We start from the raw sequence: 16,332 nt of genomic DNA on the forward strand, positions 1-16,332 counted from the left end.
ATCTGAACTCAGGTAGATGAGTCTTCCTGATTCTAAGCTCAATGCTCTATCCACTGCACCATCTTAAGTTTTCTCAATGGCATCCTCCAGAAGTCCATAAACTGTGGTCCTCTTCTGGGTCAGGTGTAGTCCCTTTGATTCTCAGATATAGCACCCCCCCACACCCCGTTGCCACTTTTCTATCATTAGTAGTACAAAGAGTCTAAAGTGGATATCTTTCCCACATCACTTGCCATTCCTTCCCCCAGTGGAATGAATCCCAGTTCTGACCTCCGGGCATTGTTTTTTCCAATGACCTCAAAGCATCTGCCTCACATTTGCATAGAGTCTAGGTACCCCTACATGATAAAAGAATGATTAGGACATTCTCCAGAGGCTGTAATCAATAGGAAACTGTGGGTCCATAGAGATCAGTGAGGGGGCAGCTAGTTGGCACAGTGAATAAAGCACTGGCCCTGGATTCAGGAGGACCTGAGTTCAAATCTGGTCTCAAACACTTGACACTTACTGTGTGACCTTGGGCAAGTCACTTAACCCTCATTGCCCTGCTAAAAACAAAACAAAACAAACCCAAAACAACAACAACAAAAAAACCCCCGTAGAGATCAATAAATAACAATGGGAGCCTGGGAGGAGAAAGAGGGAATTTTATGAAAGCTAATAGATTTGAGTCAGGCTTTGGATCAATAAGAGTCCAGGTATGGCTCCGTAGCAGCTTATGTGTGAGTCCTGATGGCGATACCTGACAATTTATGGCTATGTTGGGATGGGCATTCTTGAAGGGTTGGGTTTTTCTCTAGGGCTGAATCTTTGAATTTTGAGGTGAGGGTAGCCTTTAAGGCAGTAGAGGTCCCAGACAATACAGAGAAGCTTTCAGATCTGGTGCCCAACCCACAAACAATCCTCTATCTGGGAAGCAAGCAAACAAGAATCCTAACAGATGCTTTATCTGAACAGCAGAGATCTCAACCCCCCCCCACCCCCTCACACCCCCCACCCCCCCCACCCCCGCCCCAGTAATCTTTGCATGGAAAAAGAGAGCACTTGGGGGAGGTGGCTGATGGGGTCGCTCAGGGAGGTCTCAGGGAGATGGAAAACTTGAAGAGTGATTGAAATTCACTATGCAAGTGAGTGCTTCCATATCATGTTTATTTTAAGTATGTTGTAGAACTTCATTCCAAATTAACAGCTGCTTAAAAAAAAAGAACAACAATATGCCAACATGGCATATATCATCAGACTTCATTGATGTATTGATGAGTTTTCCTAAATTGCTTTATTTTCCTTTCTTTTTTTTCTTCTTTATTTTAAGGGATAGTTCTCTTGGTGGAGAGAGAAAGGGTTTATTAGGAAATAAAGGTAATATAACAACAGCAATAAATTTTTTTAAAAAACACACCATGAGGGGCAGCTAGATGGCGCAGTGGATAGAGCACCGGCCCTGGAGTCAGGAGTACCTGAGTTCAAATCAGGCCTCAGACATTTGACACTTACTAGCTGTGTGACCCTGGGCAAGTCACTTAACCCCAATTGCCTCACTAAAAAAAAAAAAAAAACCACACCATACACCACAAAGATAGTTTTAAATTTAATCAGCTTTGCATTTGATTTCAACTTTTGCCTTTAAGTGGCATCATTAGTTTTATACTCATCTAACATTTTGTTTTTAGCACCTAGAGATGTGCTTCAGCTAATCACTACAATGCTGACTTTGTGCTATTGATAACAATATTGCTAAAATCTCTATACTCTCTACTTTATAGATTCCTTGATATGGAGTTCAAAGGGACCATAAGATCCACCCCTCTTCATTTTACAGATGAGGAAACTGAAGGGCAGGGACAAGTTGTAAGTGTCAGAGAGGCAGAATTTGAACCCGCATCTTCTGACTCATGAGCTGAATCTCTTTCCATTGCCCACTTGGCCCACCCTTGGCCTTTACATCTGGAGAATTGTCTTCACAGTAGCCACATAGTGGTCATCTGGTGGGGGTTTCCTCTGACTACCAGGCTGAAGGAATTTCTTAATTGTAGGAATGTTGCTGATTCTTGTTTTAAATGCCTAATTCAAGGGGAAAAAAAAAACATAATTAGGAGGTGAATTGCAAAACAATACTACTCACAAGGCAGATCAGAAATCTTCCCCAAAAGAGGACTGGCCCCTTGATCCTAGATATTGATAGAAATATTTGACCTATGTAGGTTTTTTTTGGGTTTTTTTTTAGTGAGGCAATTGGGGTTAAGTGACTTGCCCAGGGTCACACAGCTAGTAAAGTGTTAAGTGTCTGAGGCCGGATTTGAACTCAGGTACTCCTGACTCCAGGGCTAGTGCTCTATCCACTGCACCACCTAGCTGCCCCGACCTATATAGATTGAAACCATGTATAAGTAGAAAAAATAAGGAGCTTGTTAATGGAGATTAGTTTATCTGATTCAAAGGAATCACCACTCACAGATGCCAAGAAAAGAACAGGGCACAACAGAGGAGAGCTAAGTTTTGGTGCTGGGGGAGAGGAAGAGGGAAAAGTCGGAGAATAGTCAGTCAACAAGTACTTAGTAATGGGGCAGGTAGGTGGTGCAGTGGATTAAGCACCGGCCCTGGATACAGGAGGACCTGAGTTCAAACCTGGCCTCAGATACATGATACTTACCTAGCTGTGTGACCCTGGGCAAGTCACTTAACCCTCATTTCCCCAAAAGAAAAGAAATCTGCCCTACCCTCAAAGAGCTCACATTCTAATAGGGAAGATAATAGGTAGATAACTATGTACGTACAAGATATATAATAATAATAATCCTTTTTGTTGTTGTCATGTCCTAATCTTCATGACCCCATTTAGAGTTTTCTTGGCAAATATACTGGAGTGCTGTGACATTTCTTTTAGCAGCTTATTTTGCACAGGAGGAAACTGAGGCAGATTGGGTTAAGTGATTTGCCTAGGATTACACAACTAGTAAGTATCTGAGGCCAGATTTGAACCCAGGAAGAAGAGTCTTCCCCACTCCAGGCTCAGCAGTCTATCCACAGCACCACCTAGCTGCCCAATAACAATAGTTAACATTTATATAGGGCCTACTATATACCTGGTTCTTTAAAAATATTGTCTCTATTTTGCAGATGAGAAAACTGGAGGCAAACAGAGGTTAAGTGCCTTACCCAGGGTCACACAGCTAGTAAACACCTGAGATCAAATTTGAACTCAGGTCTTCCTGACTTCAGGTCCAGCTCTCTATCCCCTGTACCATGTAGCCACCCCAATATTCTACTCACAGAAGGTAATCTCAAAGGGAAAGCACTAGGGAGGGGAGGGGAGCTGAAGGGGACCCTTAAAGGCCACCTTCAGAAGGTCAGATTTGATATAAGTATTGGAGAAAGCCAGGGACCAGAGGGTAGCCAAGAAATAGAGTGGGGAAGGGGGATGGGGGGGAAGAAGACTATTCCGGGCCTGGGAGACAGCCAGGAGAAAGGCATAGAGCCTAGAGATAGAATAATATATGGTGGGTACTGCCAAGTAGTCTGCTATAACTGGAGAATAAATAGAATGTGCGGAGGAACAAGTCACTACCATGAAGGGAGCTATGAGATTGGCACCCTTGGCAGCCAATGGATAGCATGGAACACTTGGCAGGATGTAGAAAAGGGAGTGGCTGGGACGACTTTGGTAAGAGCAGCACTAAAGACAATTTTTGTAGAATTTTTTTTTTCAGAGGGTCAGTCCTTGCTTCCATTAAAGAAAAAAACAAGACAACACCCTTGCAAATAGCTAACCAGTCAAGCTAGAGGACCAAAGGACCTTTTCCCTATTCAGAAAACATCTCCAAATTAGAAATGTTAGGCAAGCAAAAGGACAAAAACAGAATAGAAGCATCCAACCGATCTCCTTTAATTTCTTTTGGGTACCGCATAGAGCCCTAGGGATTAACTTGGATACATCACTTCTCTTCCGATCTTTGTTCCTGCTCCTTTCTTTCAAGTGTGTGTGGAGAGATGGGTTTCCTCCCTTCTCCTTCCTCCCACCAAGCTTGACCATCTACCTGTAGCAGGGGGAATTTGGCGAGCACAGTAGCATTTAATTCTTCTGCCATTAAAATCGCTTCCAGCAGTTGTATGTCTGCCCAACTGAATTTGTTGCCAACTAGAAAATCCTGTCCATGGTTTTTCAAAATCTGTAAAGGGGGGGAAAAAAAACAAAAGGATATTGAATAAAAGTAAGTTCTATCTGATCTTGGTGTAGTACACACTAAAATATGCCACCACTTTCTCACTTGGATTATAGTCATTTGTGTACATTGCTTTGGACATTTGGGTAGCAATGAATAAAATGCTGGGCCTGGAGTCAGAAAGACTTATTTTCCTGAGTTCAAATCCAGCTTCAGATACTTACTAGCTTTGTGACCCTGGGTAAGTCACTTAACCCTGTTTAACTCAGTTTCCTCATCTTGTAAAAATGAGCTAGAGAAGGAAATGGTAAAACCACTCCAGCATTTCCTTGCCAGAAAAAACCCAAATGGGGTCACAAAGAATCAGACACAATTAAAAAGACTGAATTGAATTGAACTGTAAATTGCATGTGAGTCTTTGTAGACTGGGAACAGAACTGGATTCTTTGCTTGAGCTGGTTTTTTCATTCCACACTTAGACCAAGGTTTAATCTTCACAAAGTCCCTTCAGATAAGCTGCTTCATAGTCATACTGGGAGGGACCTCAGAAGCTTCCTAAATCCAACTCCTTTATTTAGAAGATAAGGAAATTGGGGCAGCTAGGTGGTGCAGTGGATAGAGCACCGGCCCTGGAGTCAGGAGTACCTGACTTCAAATCCAGCCTCAGACATTTGACAGGTACTACCTGTATGACCCTGGGCAAGTCACTTAACCCCAATTGTATCACCACCATTCCCCCAAAAAAAGAAGATAAGGAAATTGAGGTGGCAAGAATGATTAAGTAATTTATCCAAAGTCACCCAGGTAATAAGTGACAGAAGCAGGATTGGAACCCTAGGTCTCTGACTCCAAATTCCACACTCTCTTTCCACTGTAGTATTGTTGTTCTTTCTTTGTTTTCGAAGAGGACCAGTGACAGCATAGAGAGATCTTTTGACTTGCTGGTGAATTAGATTTAAGTAAGGCAGAGTTGCACAAATCCTCTCTCTTCCTGAGTCACCCAAGTTCAGTGACAGGACAAAAGTCAAGACAACTGGTGATGGCCCAAGATGCAGTACATCACCTTGTAGTCTTCAGTATCTGACCAAACTCTAAGCCCTCCAGAGCACCAGATTCAGTCACTTTCACGGTCATTGGAACAAATTTTTCTCATTCATCCATTCCACCAGGGGAAGTCTTCATATGCTTGGGGTAGACATCCCCACCAACTCACCTATGGGTTTGAGGTCTGTTGGTTACCCTCGACTGTACTGGTCACATATTGAGTTTCTAACTGGCTGACCCTAAAGTGTATGCTCTTGGCCAGGAAGCTCATTCAGCTAAAATCTGTATGGTAATCTTAGCATCCAGAGCAGGCAACATAAAACACTAACTCAAATCCACTTTTTAAGACTGTAATGATTGGAATGACACCACCTACTGGAGACTTACTATAGGAAAGCTCCACCATGAGGAGAATGCCTCAGAGGGCAAAGCCATGAGGCTTTTCCTTGGCGTCAGGAAGTGACATTTGCTCATGGGTGCTGTCTATCAAGGCTACCAGCCAATCAACTTGAGGAGCCTCCCATTTTCTGGGAGGGGACAGGAGGAAGGAAGGAGGGCCTACTTGGAGAGTTCGGTGGCTTTTTGGTTCCTGACTTCACCGTGGTGGGAGAGAGAGAGAGAGAGAGAGAGAGAGAGAGAGAGAGAGAGAGAGAGAGAGAGAGAGAGAGAGAGAGACACTCCAGAGGACTTCATAGGAAAATTGAGGAAAGATAGGAATGCCAGACTGTTGGAATTCTGTTCTCAATCTTTCTCTATCTTTCAATAAACCCTTAAAAACCTAAACTCGTTTTATCAGTGATTTTAGTCAGTTTCCCCCAAAACTGGGGGAACAGATTAGAACCCACATTTAGAATTTTAAATTACATAAGACAAATTCAGCTGGGTGAGGGAGAGGGACTCTAGGATACTATCCTATGGAATGGAGACAGAGACTCTGGGACAATGTGCCTCAGGGAGGAGTAAAGGGTAAGGCCGGACTGGAAAAAGTGAACTGAGAAGGTGTTCTTCTGGTATGCTGATGGAGAAGTGGGGGTAGCTGGAGAGTAGGTTTTTGTTATTGTGTCATTTCAGATATTTCCAACTCTTCATGACCCCATTTGGGGTTTTCTTGGCAAAGATACTGGAATGGTTTGCCCTTTCCTTCTCTAGCTCATTTTACAGATGGAATGGCAACTGAGCAAACTGGGTTAAGTGACTTGTCCAGAGACATACATTTAGCAAGTATCTGAAGCTGGATTTGAATTCAGGTCTTCCTGACTCCAGGCTTGGCACTCTATCCACTGCACCACCTAACTAGCCCTGAAATACAGTGTTACATACTTTTGAACTCCTAAACACAGTCAAATAGTTCTGTCTAAAATATTAAACTTTTTTCTTAGTATTATAACTATTCTTCACCCTCTAAGCTTTTCAATGGCCTTTGGACTTTGGCCATAAAGTTCTGGTCTGATAGAGCCTCCTTGTGAGACAACATACAAATAAATATTTTCTTCTCAGACAACCTTCAATTTAATCCAATCCAATTCAACAAATATTTCTAAGTGCACCCTCTATTCAAAGCTTTGTGCTAGATACAAAGACAGAGACAAAATAATCCTTGGTTCAAGTGCATTCTCCTGAACAGAGATAAGATGGGAAAAATAAGTGCAAATACCAAGTCTACCACACAGATCCAGAGATGGCCTGGGATCTGTCTGGAACAAAGAGTAGGTTCAAGACTAGGAAGAGAAAAGGAAATTTGTCATGTCAGAGAATGTGAAATCCTTGACTCTCAGAGATTTACTTGTTCAAAGACAGAGAAATATCGGCTTTTGGCTCTCTCCAGGGTAAGCTCAGTCTCCTTCTCTTTTTGCTCAGCCGGCTTGAAAGGAAGTATGGCAATCGAAAACATCAGGTCCATTGTGCCATCCGTATACATGTTAATCCTAAAATCAGAACATGTATTTATTACCTTGGGGAAGTCACTTCCCTCTGGGTCTCAATTACCTTGTCTCTAAAATGAAGGAACTAAAGTGGATGGAATCCCAAATTCCCGCCAGCTCTGAATCCTGAGATCCTAAGATTTTTCTGAGATAAATCATATATTAAGCTCCTCTAGATGATTTCATCTCAGTTTCCCTCTGTTTATTTGATCCTTACCTGGGGAACAGATTTTAATAGGGAGGCACAATATGGAATGTGAGAATATGGGGTGTGGCCTGTAGAGTAGAAGAGGGCTGTCACTAAGGCTAGAGAAAAGACCCAGAAAGGAGAAGAGGTAACAATGAAGAAAAATTGTGCCCATTTCTGAATTCTCCTTAGGACCAGTTTCCCAACTGGGAAATTACCAAAAGATATGAACAGACAGTTTTTAAGGAAAGAAATCCAAGTGATCAATAGCCATGTGAAAAAATGCTCCAAAACACAAATAAATCTAAGAAATGCAAATTAGAGCAATTTTTCGTTCACATCTATCAAGACTGACAAAGTTAATAAAAAAAAAAGAAAGAAAGAAAAGAAAGAAAAGGCAAAGGGCAAATATTGGAGGAGCTAATGGAAAATAGACACGGTAATCCTCTGTTGATGGAGCTATGATTGGTTCAACAATTCTGGAAAGCAGTTTGGAACTATGCCCCCAAAGTTACTATATTGTACATAGCCTTTGACCCAGTGATACCACTACTAGGCCTCTACCCAAAGAGATCAAAGAAAGACCCATATTTATATCAGCACTTTTTGTGATGACAAAGATTTGGAAACTAAGGGATTACACATTAATTAGGGAATGACAAAACAAATTATGGTATATGAATGTAATGGAGTACTCTTGTAAAGTAAGTAAAGATGAAAGAAATGGGTTCAGAGAATCCTGGGACAACATATGTGAACTGATTCACAGTGAGGTGAGCAAAACCAGAACAATTATTCAATAATGATAGCATTGTAAAGAAAACAATTTTGAATGACTTCAGAATTCTGATCAATGCATCAACCATGATTCCAGAAGAACAATGTAACGGAGATGTGAAAGTCTAAATATTCAGAATAACCCACATTTGGGGACATGGCCAATATAGGAATTTGTTTTGCTTGACTATGCATATTTGCTAGAAGGGTTTTGTTTTTCTTTTGGGGGTGGAAGATCGGGAGGGAGGAGGGAGGGAAAAAAAATGCTTTTTAATCCAAAAAACAAAATTAATTTAAAAAATTTCCTTAACCTCAGTCTAGTATAACTCTCATTACCTGACTGACCCTCATTCTCTCTCTCTCTTTTTTTTTTTTTGATGAGGCAATTGGGATTAAGTGACTTGCCCAGGGTCACACAGCTAGTAAGTGTTAAGTGTCTGAGGTCAAATTTGAACTCAGGTCCTCCTGACTCCAGGGCCAGTGCTCTCTATCCACTGTACCAACTAGCTGCCCCACCCTTCGTTCTCTTCTAATCAATCTACCCTCAGGTTGGTCTCTTTCCAAAGGTTCTAACATCAAAATAGGGAAACTATTATGGGGAACCTATGTTGTGCCAAAAATCAAGTAAGAACAAAGCTGATACTGTACAATGCTGTTTCTTTCAGGTCCTTCCCATACAAGTTGTATTTAGCAGCCAGGTAGCTAAGAATGGCTCGGGTTTGAGTGAGTTTCATTCCATCAATTTCGACCAAAGGCACTTGCTGAAAGAGGAGAAATCCATCTGTGGGATGAAAAGAGACAGGTTCATTCATTCTCCTTTCAGGACTATAAGAACTCTTAAAGAAATACAAAGCAAAAACAAATGTTTTTTCTGGCCTAAACATCACTAGTTGGGATTTTCCATAGAGTAAGAATCTGCTATAATTCTCTTAAGAAACACAGTTATTTCATCACCTTTCATTACCTGTAACTGGATGAATAAATACTGTAGTTAAAGAATTGTTATGCATGACTAATATGGAAACATGTTTTGTATGACTGTACATCTATAATCTATAACAAATTGCTTGCCTTCTCAATAAGAGGTGAGGGGCTCAAAATTTTTTTAAATGAATGTTAAAATTTGGTTTTACATGTAATTGGGGGGAAAATAAAATTTTAAAAAATAAACATTTCTTTTAAAAACTTCTAAAAAAATGTTGTAAAATTGGGTTTCTATTCATGGTAATTGTTACACCTCATTTAGAACAAGAATAACAACCTGACCAAGGGTAGGAGCCAGAAATCACCAATGTGTCCTCAGCAATGGAGGTTGTGATACTTTTTTCCCCAAAATTTTAATGACTGATTAATTTCTCAAGTAAAAAAAATAAGAGTTCCAGATCTGGAGTTAACTGGCCTAGCCTCTAGTCCTGCTCTGCCACTAACTGGCTGTGTGATCTTGGTCACATCTCTTAACTTGGGGTGTGTGAATTTGTTTTTAAAAATATTTTTTAAATTATGTTTCAATATAATTAGTTTCCTTTATGAATCTAGGTTTTTATTGTATGCATTTAAAAACATAATTCTGGGAAGAGGTCCATAGGCTTCACCAGAGAAGTCCACAAGGTCCATGACACACAAAAATCCCCATTTACAATCCTTGGTTTTCTTGTTGGTTTTCGGTCATTCAGTTATGTCCACCTCTTTGTGACCCCATGGATCATAGCACACCAGACCTCTCTGTCCTCCACTTATCTCTTGAAGTCTGTCCAAGAAGCCCTGGTTGAGACAATCTCTAAAACTGTCTCCAGATCTATCAGTTTATGAATTTGCAGCATGCAGAAAGTATACTGTCAGTCAAAAGGGTTTAAATCTTGCTTCTGATGTTTTATTGCCTGTGTGATCTGAAAAAGTCAATTAACCTCAGTTTCCTCATTTGTAAAATACCAGGGCTAAAACAGCTTCTAGGGTCCCTCCCAGATCTGTCTCTGATGCTGCCATAGCAAATGGATGTTTAAATGAGCGCCCTCTTGTGTCTCTACACAATAATCCCATTTTAGGCCTTTGAAAAGGCATCTTACTTTTAATGTATTGAGTATAATTCCATTTAACATGTTACATTTAAAATCAATATACTTAACAGTGGTCATACTTATATGTCTCATTCCAAATGTCAATTTAATTAAACATTTATGGGGCAGCTAGGTGGCGCAGTGGATAGAGCACCGGCCCTGGAGTCAGGAGTACCTGAGTTCAAATCCGACCTCACACACTTAACACTTACTAGCTATGTGACCCTGGTCAAGTTGCTTAACCCCAATTGCCTCACTAAAACAAACAAACAAACAAACCATTTATTAAATGACTACAATTTGCAAGGTCCTGTTCCAGGCAATGAGGAAACAGAGGGGAAAAAATAAATATTCTCTGATTACTAGGAGCTTAGTAGGAGGTTACAACATACATACAGATAAGTAAACTAAGTGATTAGGAGAAAATGAGGAGCTAGAAAAGGAGATGGTGAAGGCAGGAAGATCAGAGGCGGTGAAAAAGAAGACTTCTTTGGTGGTATCTCTGAATTCATTTCAACAAATGAAGTTCCTACAGGGTGGAAATGTGCCTTATGTTTAGAGGGAAAACCTCATAGGAGGAAAGTCCTGAGTGCAAATCCTGCCCCTGATGCATACTAGTTGTGTGACCTTGGAAAAAGTAACTTAATCTCTCAGCATGTCCCTTTAGAATAGGAATCCTTCATCTTTTTTGCATTGTGGACTCCTTTGGCAGTCTGGAGAAGCTATGAACCCTTTCTCAGAATAATGATTTTTAAATGCATAAAAATAAATACATGGGATTACAAAGGAATCCGTGGATGCTAAGTGGCACACTGGGCTTGGAATTAGGAAGACTCATCTTCATGAGTTCCAATGTAACCTCAGATTCTTACTAGCTGCATGAACCTGGGAAAGTCACTTAACTCTGTTTGCCTCGGTTTCTCTATCTGTAAAATGAGCTGGAGAAGGAAATGGCAAACCAATCTAGACCTTTGCTAAGAAAACCCCAAATGGCATCATGAAGAGTCAGACACAGCTGAAACGATTCAACAATAGCAACAAAACAAATCTTTTTTTTTGTTTTGTTTTGTTTTTTGGGGGGTTTTGGCAGGGCAATGAGGGTTAAATGACTTGCCCAGGGTCACACAGCTAGTAAGTGTCAAGTGTCTGAGGCTGAATTTGAACTCAGGTCCTCCTGAATCCAAGACCAGTGCTTTATCCACTGTGCCATCTAGCTGTCCCAACAAAACAAATCTTAAAAGTATTACATAAGTCTAGGTTTTTGGTGATGTTATCAGGGAGGTAGGGGTGTAAACCTGTCCATAAGCAATTGAAGAAAGAGGCTACCGAGAAAGGAGCAGTATACCTCACACTAACATGTATTTTATAAAGTGCTTTCGAATGCATTATCTCCCTTTGATTAGTCAACCCTATGAGGCAGGTAGCAATTATTATGCTTCAAATGAAGAGAGATCCTGTCTTGCCCAACATAAGACACCAGATACTGATCTGTTGGAAGTCAATCAACCTGCAGGAGGCAAGTAGGTTCAAACAATTGTCACACATTAATCCAATCGTCTATATTTTCATAGGATACAAAGGCTTATGCATAGATTTTCCGGATCAACTGTTTTAACAGAACTGACTCAGCAATTCATTAAGTTTTTCTTCCCCACTGAGCTAGCTGGACTCTTCTAGCTATCGATTATTAAATTGATCAATTATATGTCTGCCTCAGTTTCCTCATCTGTAAGATGAAGATTATAACAGCGCTTACCTCCCAGGCCCATTGTAAGGCACAAATGAAATTTTTTTAAAGTGCTTGGCACATGGTAGGTGTTTAAATGTTTGTTTCCTTCCACTTCCCCCTGCCCCCCTCCCAAGTTTCCTCAACTGTAAAATGAGACTGGATTAGATGACCTCCCAGGTCCTTTGAAGGTTTAGATCCATGATTCTATGAACCTGTACAATCCCAGGCAAGTCACTTCACTCATGTGCACCTCAGTTTCCTCATCTATAAAATGAGAAAGTTGGACTATACAGTCTCAACGGTCCCTTATGGCCCTAGATCTGTGACCCTAAGATCCTATCTACCTGAATGATCTTAGCAAGTCACAATAACCCAGCTGGACCTCAGATGCAATAACTATCTCATTTGATCCTCACAACAACCCTGGGAGGTAGGTGCTATCATTATTCCCATTTTACAGATGAAGAAACTGAGGCCCTTAAGTGAAACTTAAATGACTTTCCCAGGGTCATACAGCTAAGGAAGGTATCTGAAGCAGGATTTGAAATCAGATTTTCCCGACTCCATGCCTGGCTCAGGGGTTAGACCAGATGACCTCTGAGGCTCCATCCCACTCTACAATCTTATGCGTCTATGCACCTATTGCTCACTGAGACTCGCCTTCTTCTGAAGAAACCACGCCTTTGGTACCCGTTTCTCCTTCCATGAACATTTCCTGACACAAAGTGCCAGGAGGATGGGAAACCAAACTTGTCTCATGCTTCCCCTTTCAGAAAGATGCTCCCAGGGGCAGCTAGGTGGCGCAGTGGATAGAGCACTGGCCCTGAAGTCAGGAGGACCTGAGTTCAAATCCAGCTTCAGACACTTAACACTTACTAGCTGTGTGACCCTAGGCAAGTCACTTTAACCCCAATTGCCTCACCAAAAAAAAAAAAAGAAAGAAAGAAAGAAAGATGCTCCCTCTGCTCTCATCACTACAAACCATCTCTTCTTTCAAATTCTCTTTATGCTGTCCAGATCCTTATTCTTATCATCTGTGGGGGTCACTATCCCCACCCTACCCCATCCCCATCCAGATTCAAAGACTGTATCTGATTTGATCTTCTCTCATCTAGTCCCTCCCCGCTTCACACACTCTGGTATCCCAGTTCCACTCCCCATGGTTTGTCTCCAAACAACCTCAATCATAATCGAACCTCAGGATGCCCCCCAGGTGCCAGAATTATTAGTTATTGGCTTCCTATCCATTTATTTTACCAGGTACTGATAGTCGGCCAAGTTGGCAAATACGTGCTCCCAATGCTGTCATGCTCAGGTATAATGGCTTGACCTTTTGGCGTGTACCGGCTTGGTAAGCCTCACCTTCCCAAGGCACAGAGGCTTCACAATCAGACACAGCAACATCTGGCCCTTGACAGAACAGGAGACCAGCACCTCATTCAAGAAGCTCTTGAAATAAAGCAAAGAAAACATCCTGGTACTTGGTGCTCTCACCTGATGATGATGTATAATGTTTCTGTTTCTACAAATACCAAGTCTACTACACAGGTCCAGAGATGGCCTGGGATCAGGCATGAGTTGGGGGCAGGGAAGAATAGGCATGGGAAAGAGTGGGTGAAAAGACATGGTAGGTGAGCTGGCAAACCTCTCTCATCATTCCTATCAGCCCTCCAGTGCTAACCTTGAGATTTCACCAACCCCCAAGCACTGGGGAGCAATCCCCACATTCCTTTTCTCTCATTTCTTTCTCCTGCAGGGATTCCAGGACAGCAAGTTGTGAGAAGTATAGAGAGGCCTGGGCCAGGCAGAAAGAAGACCTTCACTTGGGAGCGGCTATCAGGCGGGAGGCGGGGGGTGGGGAGGAAGAATGGTACTAAATCTTGGTGTTCCTGACATCTGAAGGACTACCAGGGCTTTCAACACCCCAAGGCCAAAGCCCCTACTGCCAAGAGAAGCTTTGAGTACAAAAAAGACATAATTCAATCCTGAACAAGGATGGAGATCAAAATGACTTCATTAGGTAGATGGGGGTTGGAGATGCTATAGAATAGGGTTAGGAGAGAACAAAATACACAAAGAACAGGAAGAGGATTGTATACGAAATCATTAACTTCTATTACATATTTTCTGAAAGGTTTATTAATATTAATAATTGTTCATATTAATATTTATTATAATATTAAATGCAGTAATAACAAATTCGCCCTGTTTGCTTGTGTCCCTTTCTAAATTGTTTTGTGTTTACTTTGGGGTGGGAGAACGACATTTAATTTTTTACTGAATTTTTTTTATTGAGGCTCTTTTCTTTCTTTTAATATTTCTGTTGCTGCATACTGACTCTTCCTCATCTTTTCATATATACAGTTACTTTAGAGGCTCATAAACACAAACAAGCCCATGGATTTGTTAATGAGACATCATAAACAATGGGACACTGCTACAGCAATATGTTTGTTTTTCTGAAAGCCTGGGTCCCTGCAGTCCCACAGATCTGAAGTTACGTACCTTTCCAGGCCAGAGAGAACTGAGTTAATGAGAGCAATGAACTGTAGTACATTTTGGCTGATATTGATTTGATTGATTGTGCAGGTTTGGGATGTCTGATTGCTAAAAGCTGGTAATCTGAGTGGCCTGGCAATAGCAAAGCAACGTCCAGCTATTGCTCCCCAAGGCTGGACTTTCAGAGTGACTCAGCACTGAAGTCCTCGTTGCACATATGGGTCTTTTGTTCAAATAATCTCCTAAACTGGGAAGGCTGTAATCCTTTCACTATAATCTTTGGCCCTGGCACAGCTGGCCCAATCACATTCATGGAAGGAAATCTGAGTGTAGGGTTGGTGTGCTTATGGTCTGGGCACATCAGGGTGTATCTATTCTGGTGAATGCATTCCTTACAAATGGGGTCTGGGCACATCAGGGTGGATCTATTCTGGTGAATGCATTCCTTACAAATGGGGTTTGCCCATCTGGAGTGTGTCACTATGTTATTCTAGCAGCATAATTATAAGATAAAATAGAATTTCAGCTTCTTTTTTGATGTCCGTGAGAAACAAACTGAGATCATGATTTTGTGATAAATGGATTGGAGACAGTCCAGGGTCCAGTCAAGCTTGGGTCTACAATTACTCTTTGTGTATGAGGGTTTAATGAGATCACAGAGTTAGAAGTGATCTCAGGGGCCATTTAGTTCAACCCCCCATTCTACAGATAAGGAAACTGAGGCTGAGAGAGGTTAAATGGCTTTCCCAAGGTCACACAGGTAGTTAGTGGCAGGGTGGGATTTGAACCCAGGTCCCCTGCTTCTCCCTCCATCTCTCTTTCCACTGCAACATGCTTGGTAGTTGGCAAACAGAAAGCACAGCAGAATTTCTTCTTTGCTCTATTTTTCACTCAGTTATGTGAATGATGTAATGATGTAGTCTGCCTACCTGTCATCTGTTACCTTTATAAAAGATGTCCTCAATATAGATTATTCCCATAAAAATTTCTTAATAAAAAAATTAAAATAGGCAATGTATTGTAGTGGATAGAGAGCTGACCTCTGCTTATGTAAGACCCAGGTTCAAGTCCTGCCTTTAACACAAACTGACTGCCTAAACTGGGCAAATCATTTAACCTCTCAGGGCCCCAGGTAATTCTCTAAAGCTATGAATCTGTCAATCTGTCTTAGTAGAGGGGTTCCTTCACCTGGAGTTCCCCATATAGCAATGATATAATAGGTCTAGTCCTTCCCCCCCTCCCTGCCCCCCAAAAATTGGTCCATGACTGAAGAATCGCTGATGTTTTCTTGGATACTTTTTGGGAGGAGGAGAGAATAACAGTAAAGACTGAAGTATTTTCCAATACTTTGTCGTCCTCCTTTCTTTGTTATTATTATGATTATCATCTTTGTCTTCCCAGCACTTTGTAGGGTGCCTTGCATATAGGAGGAACTACATACATTAGCTACAAAGCTCAGAGGTATTGCCCATCTATCTGTACAGATGGGCAGTGATGTCCTCTAGCAAGGACAGTAATCCAACCTCCTCTGAAACTAAGCCTTCCAAGAAGCCAAGTTAGGGCATCTGTTCTTTCTCAACAGCTGCAAAAGACAATGACTAATTAGACCAGCAATTATTCCCATTCATCTCCCAACAAAATTTCTAAGCACCATCCCCAAGATACAGGACAGAATGGAACCCACAAGACTGAGGCTTTGTTTACCTCATGGGGTTACATATCAAGCAGAAAGTCACTTTTTATGTCAAGGTATTTACACATACAAGGTGGCTAAGTGGTGCAATGGATAGAGTGGAGTTAGGAAGACCTGAGTTCAAATATGGCCCCAGACACTTATTAGCTGTGTGATCTTGGGCAGGTCATTTAACCCTATTTGCATCAGTTTCTCCATCTATAAAATGAGCTGGAGAAGGAAATGACAAACCACCCAGGATCTTTGCAAAGAAAATCCCAAATGGGG

At 41.4% G+C, this 16,332-nt stretch overlaps 1 protein-coding gene across 4 annotated transcripts in view; it reads right to left on the reverse strand.

Annotated features, from left to right (window-relative positions):
- Nucleotides 1–1,140: 1,140 nt before the first annotated feature.
- The window catches only part of LOC122755498 (glutathione S-transferase A4-like), a 44,223-nt gene continuing 29,031 nt past the window's right edge, over nucleotides 1,141–16,332 (reverse strand). For all 4 annotated transcript variants that reach the window (XM_044004048.1, XM_044004047.1, XM_044004049.1 and 1 more), the window contains 4 exons: nucleotides 8,739–8,871; nucleotides 6,988–7,129; nucleotides 4,035–4,166; nucleotides 1,141–2,061 (listed from right to left, as the gene is read on the reverse strand). In XM_044004048.1, coding sequence (XP_043859983.1) covers nucleotides 1,939–2,061; nucleotides 4,035–4,166; nucleotides 6,988–7,129; nucleotides 8,739–8,871 — 530 coding nt within the window. In that variant the 3' untranslated portion in view covers nucleotides 1,141–1,938. The remainder of the gene's footprint in view (nucleotides 2,062–4,034; nucleotides 4,167–6,987; nucleotides 7,130–8,738; nucleotides 8,872–16,332) is intronic.

Source organism: Dromiciops gliroides, chromosome 4 (assembly GCF_019393635.1).
Source record: "Dromiciops gliroides isolate mDroGli1 chromosome 4, mDroGli1.pri, whole genome shotgun sequence".
NCBI classification, from domain to species: Eukaryota; Metazoa; Chordata; class Mammalia; order Microbiotheria; family Microbiotheriidae; genus Dromiciops; species Dromiciops gliroides.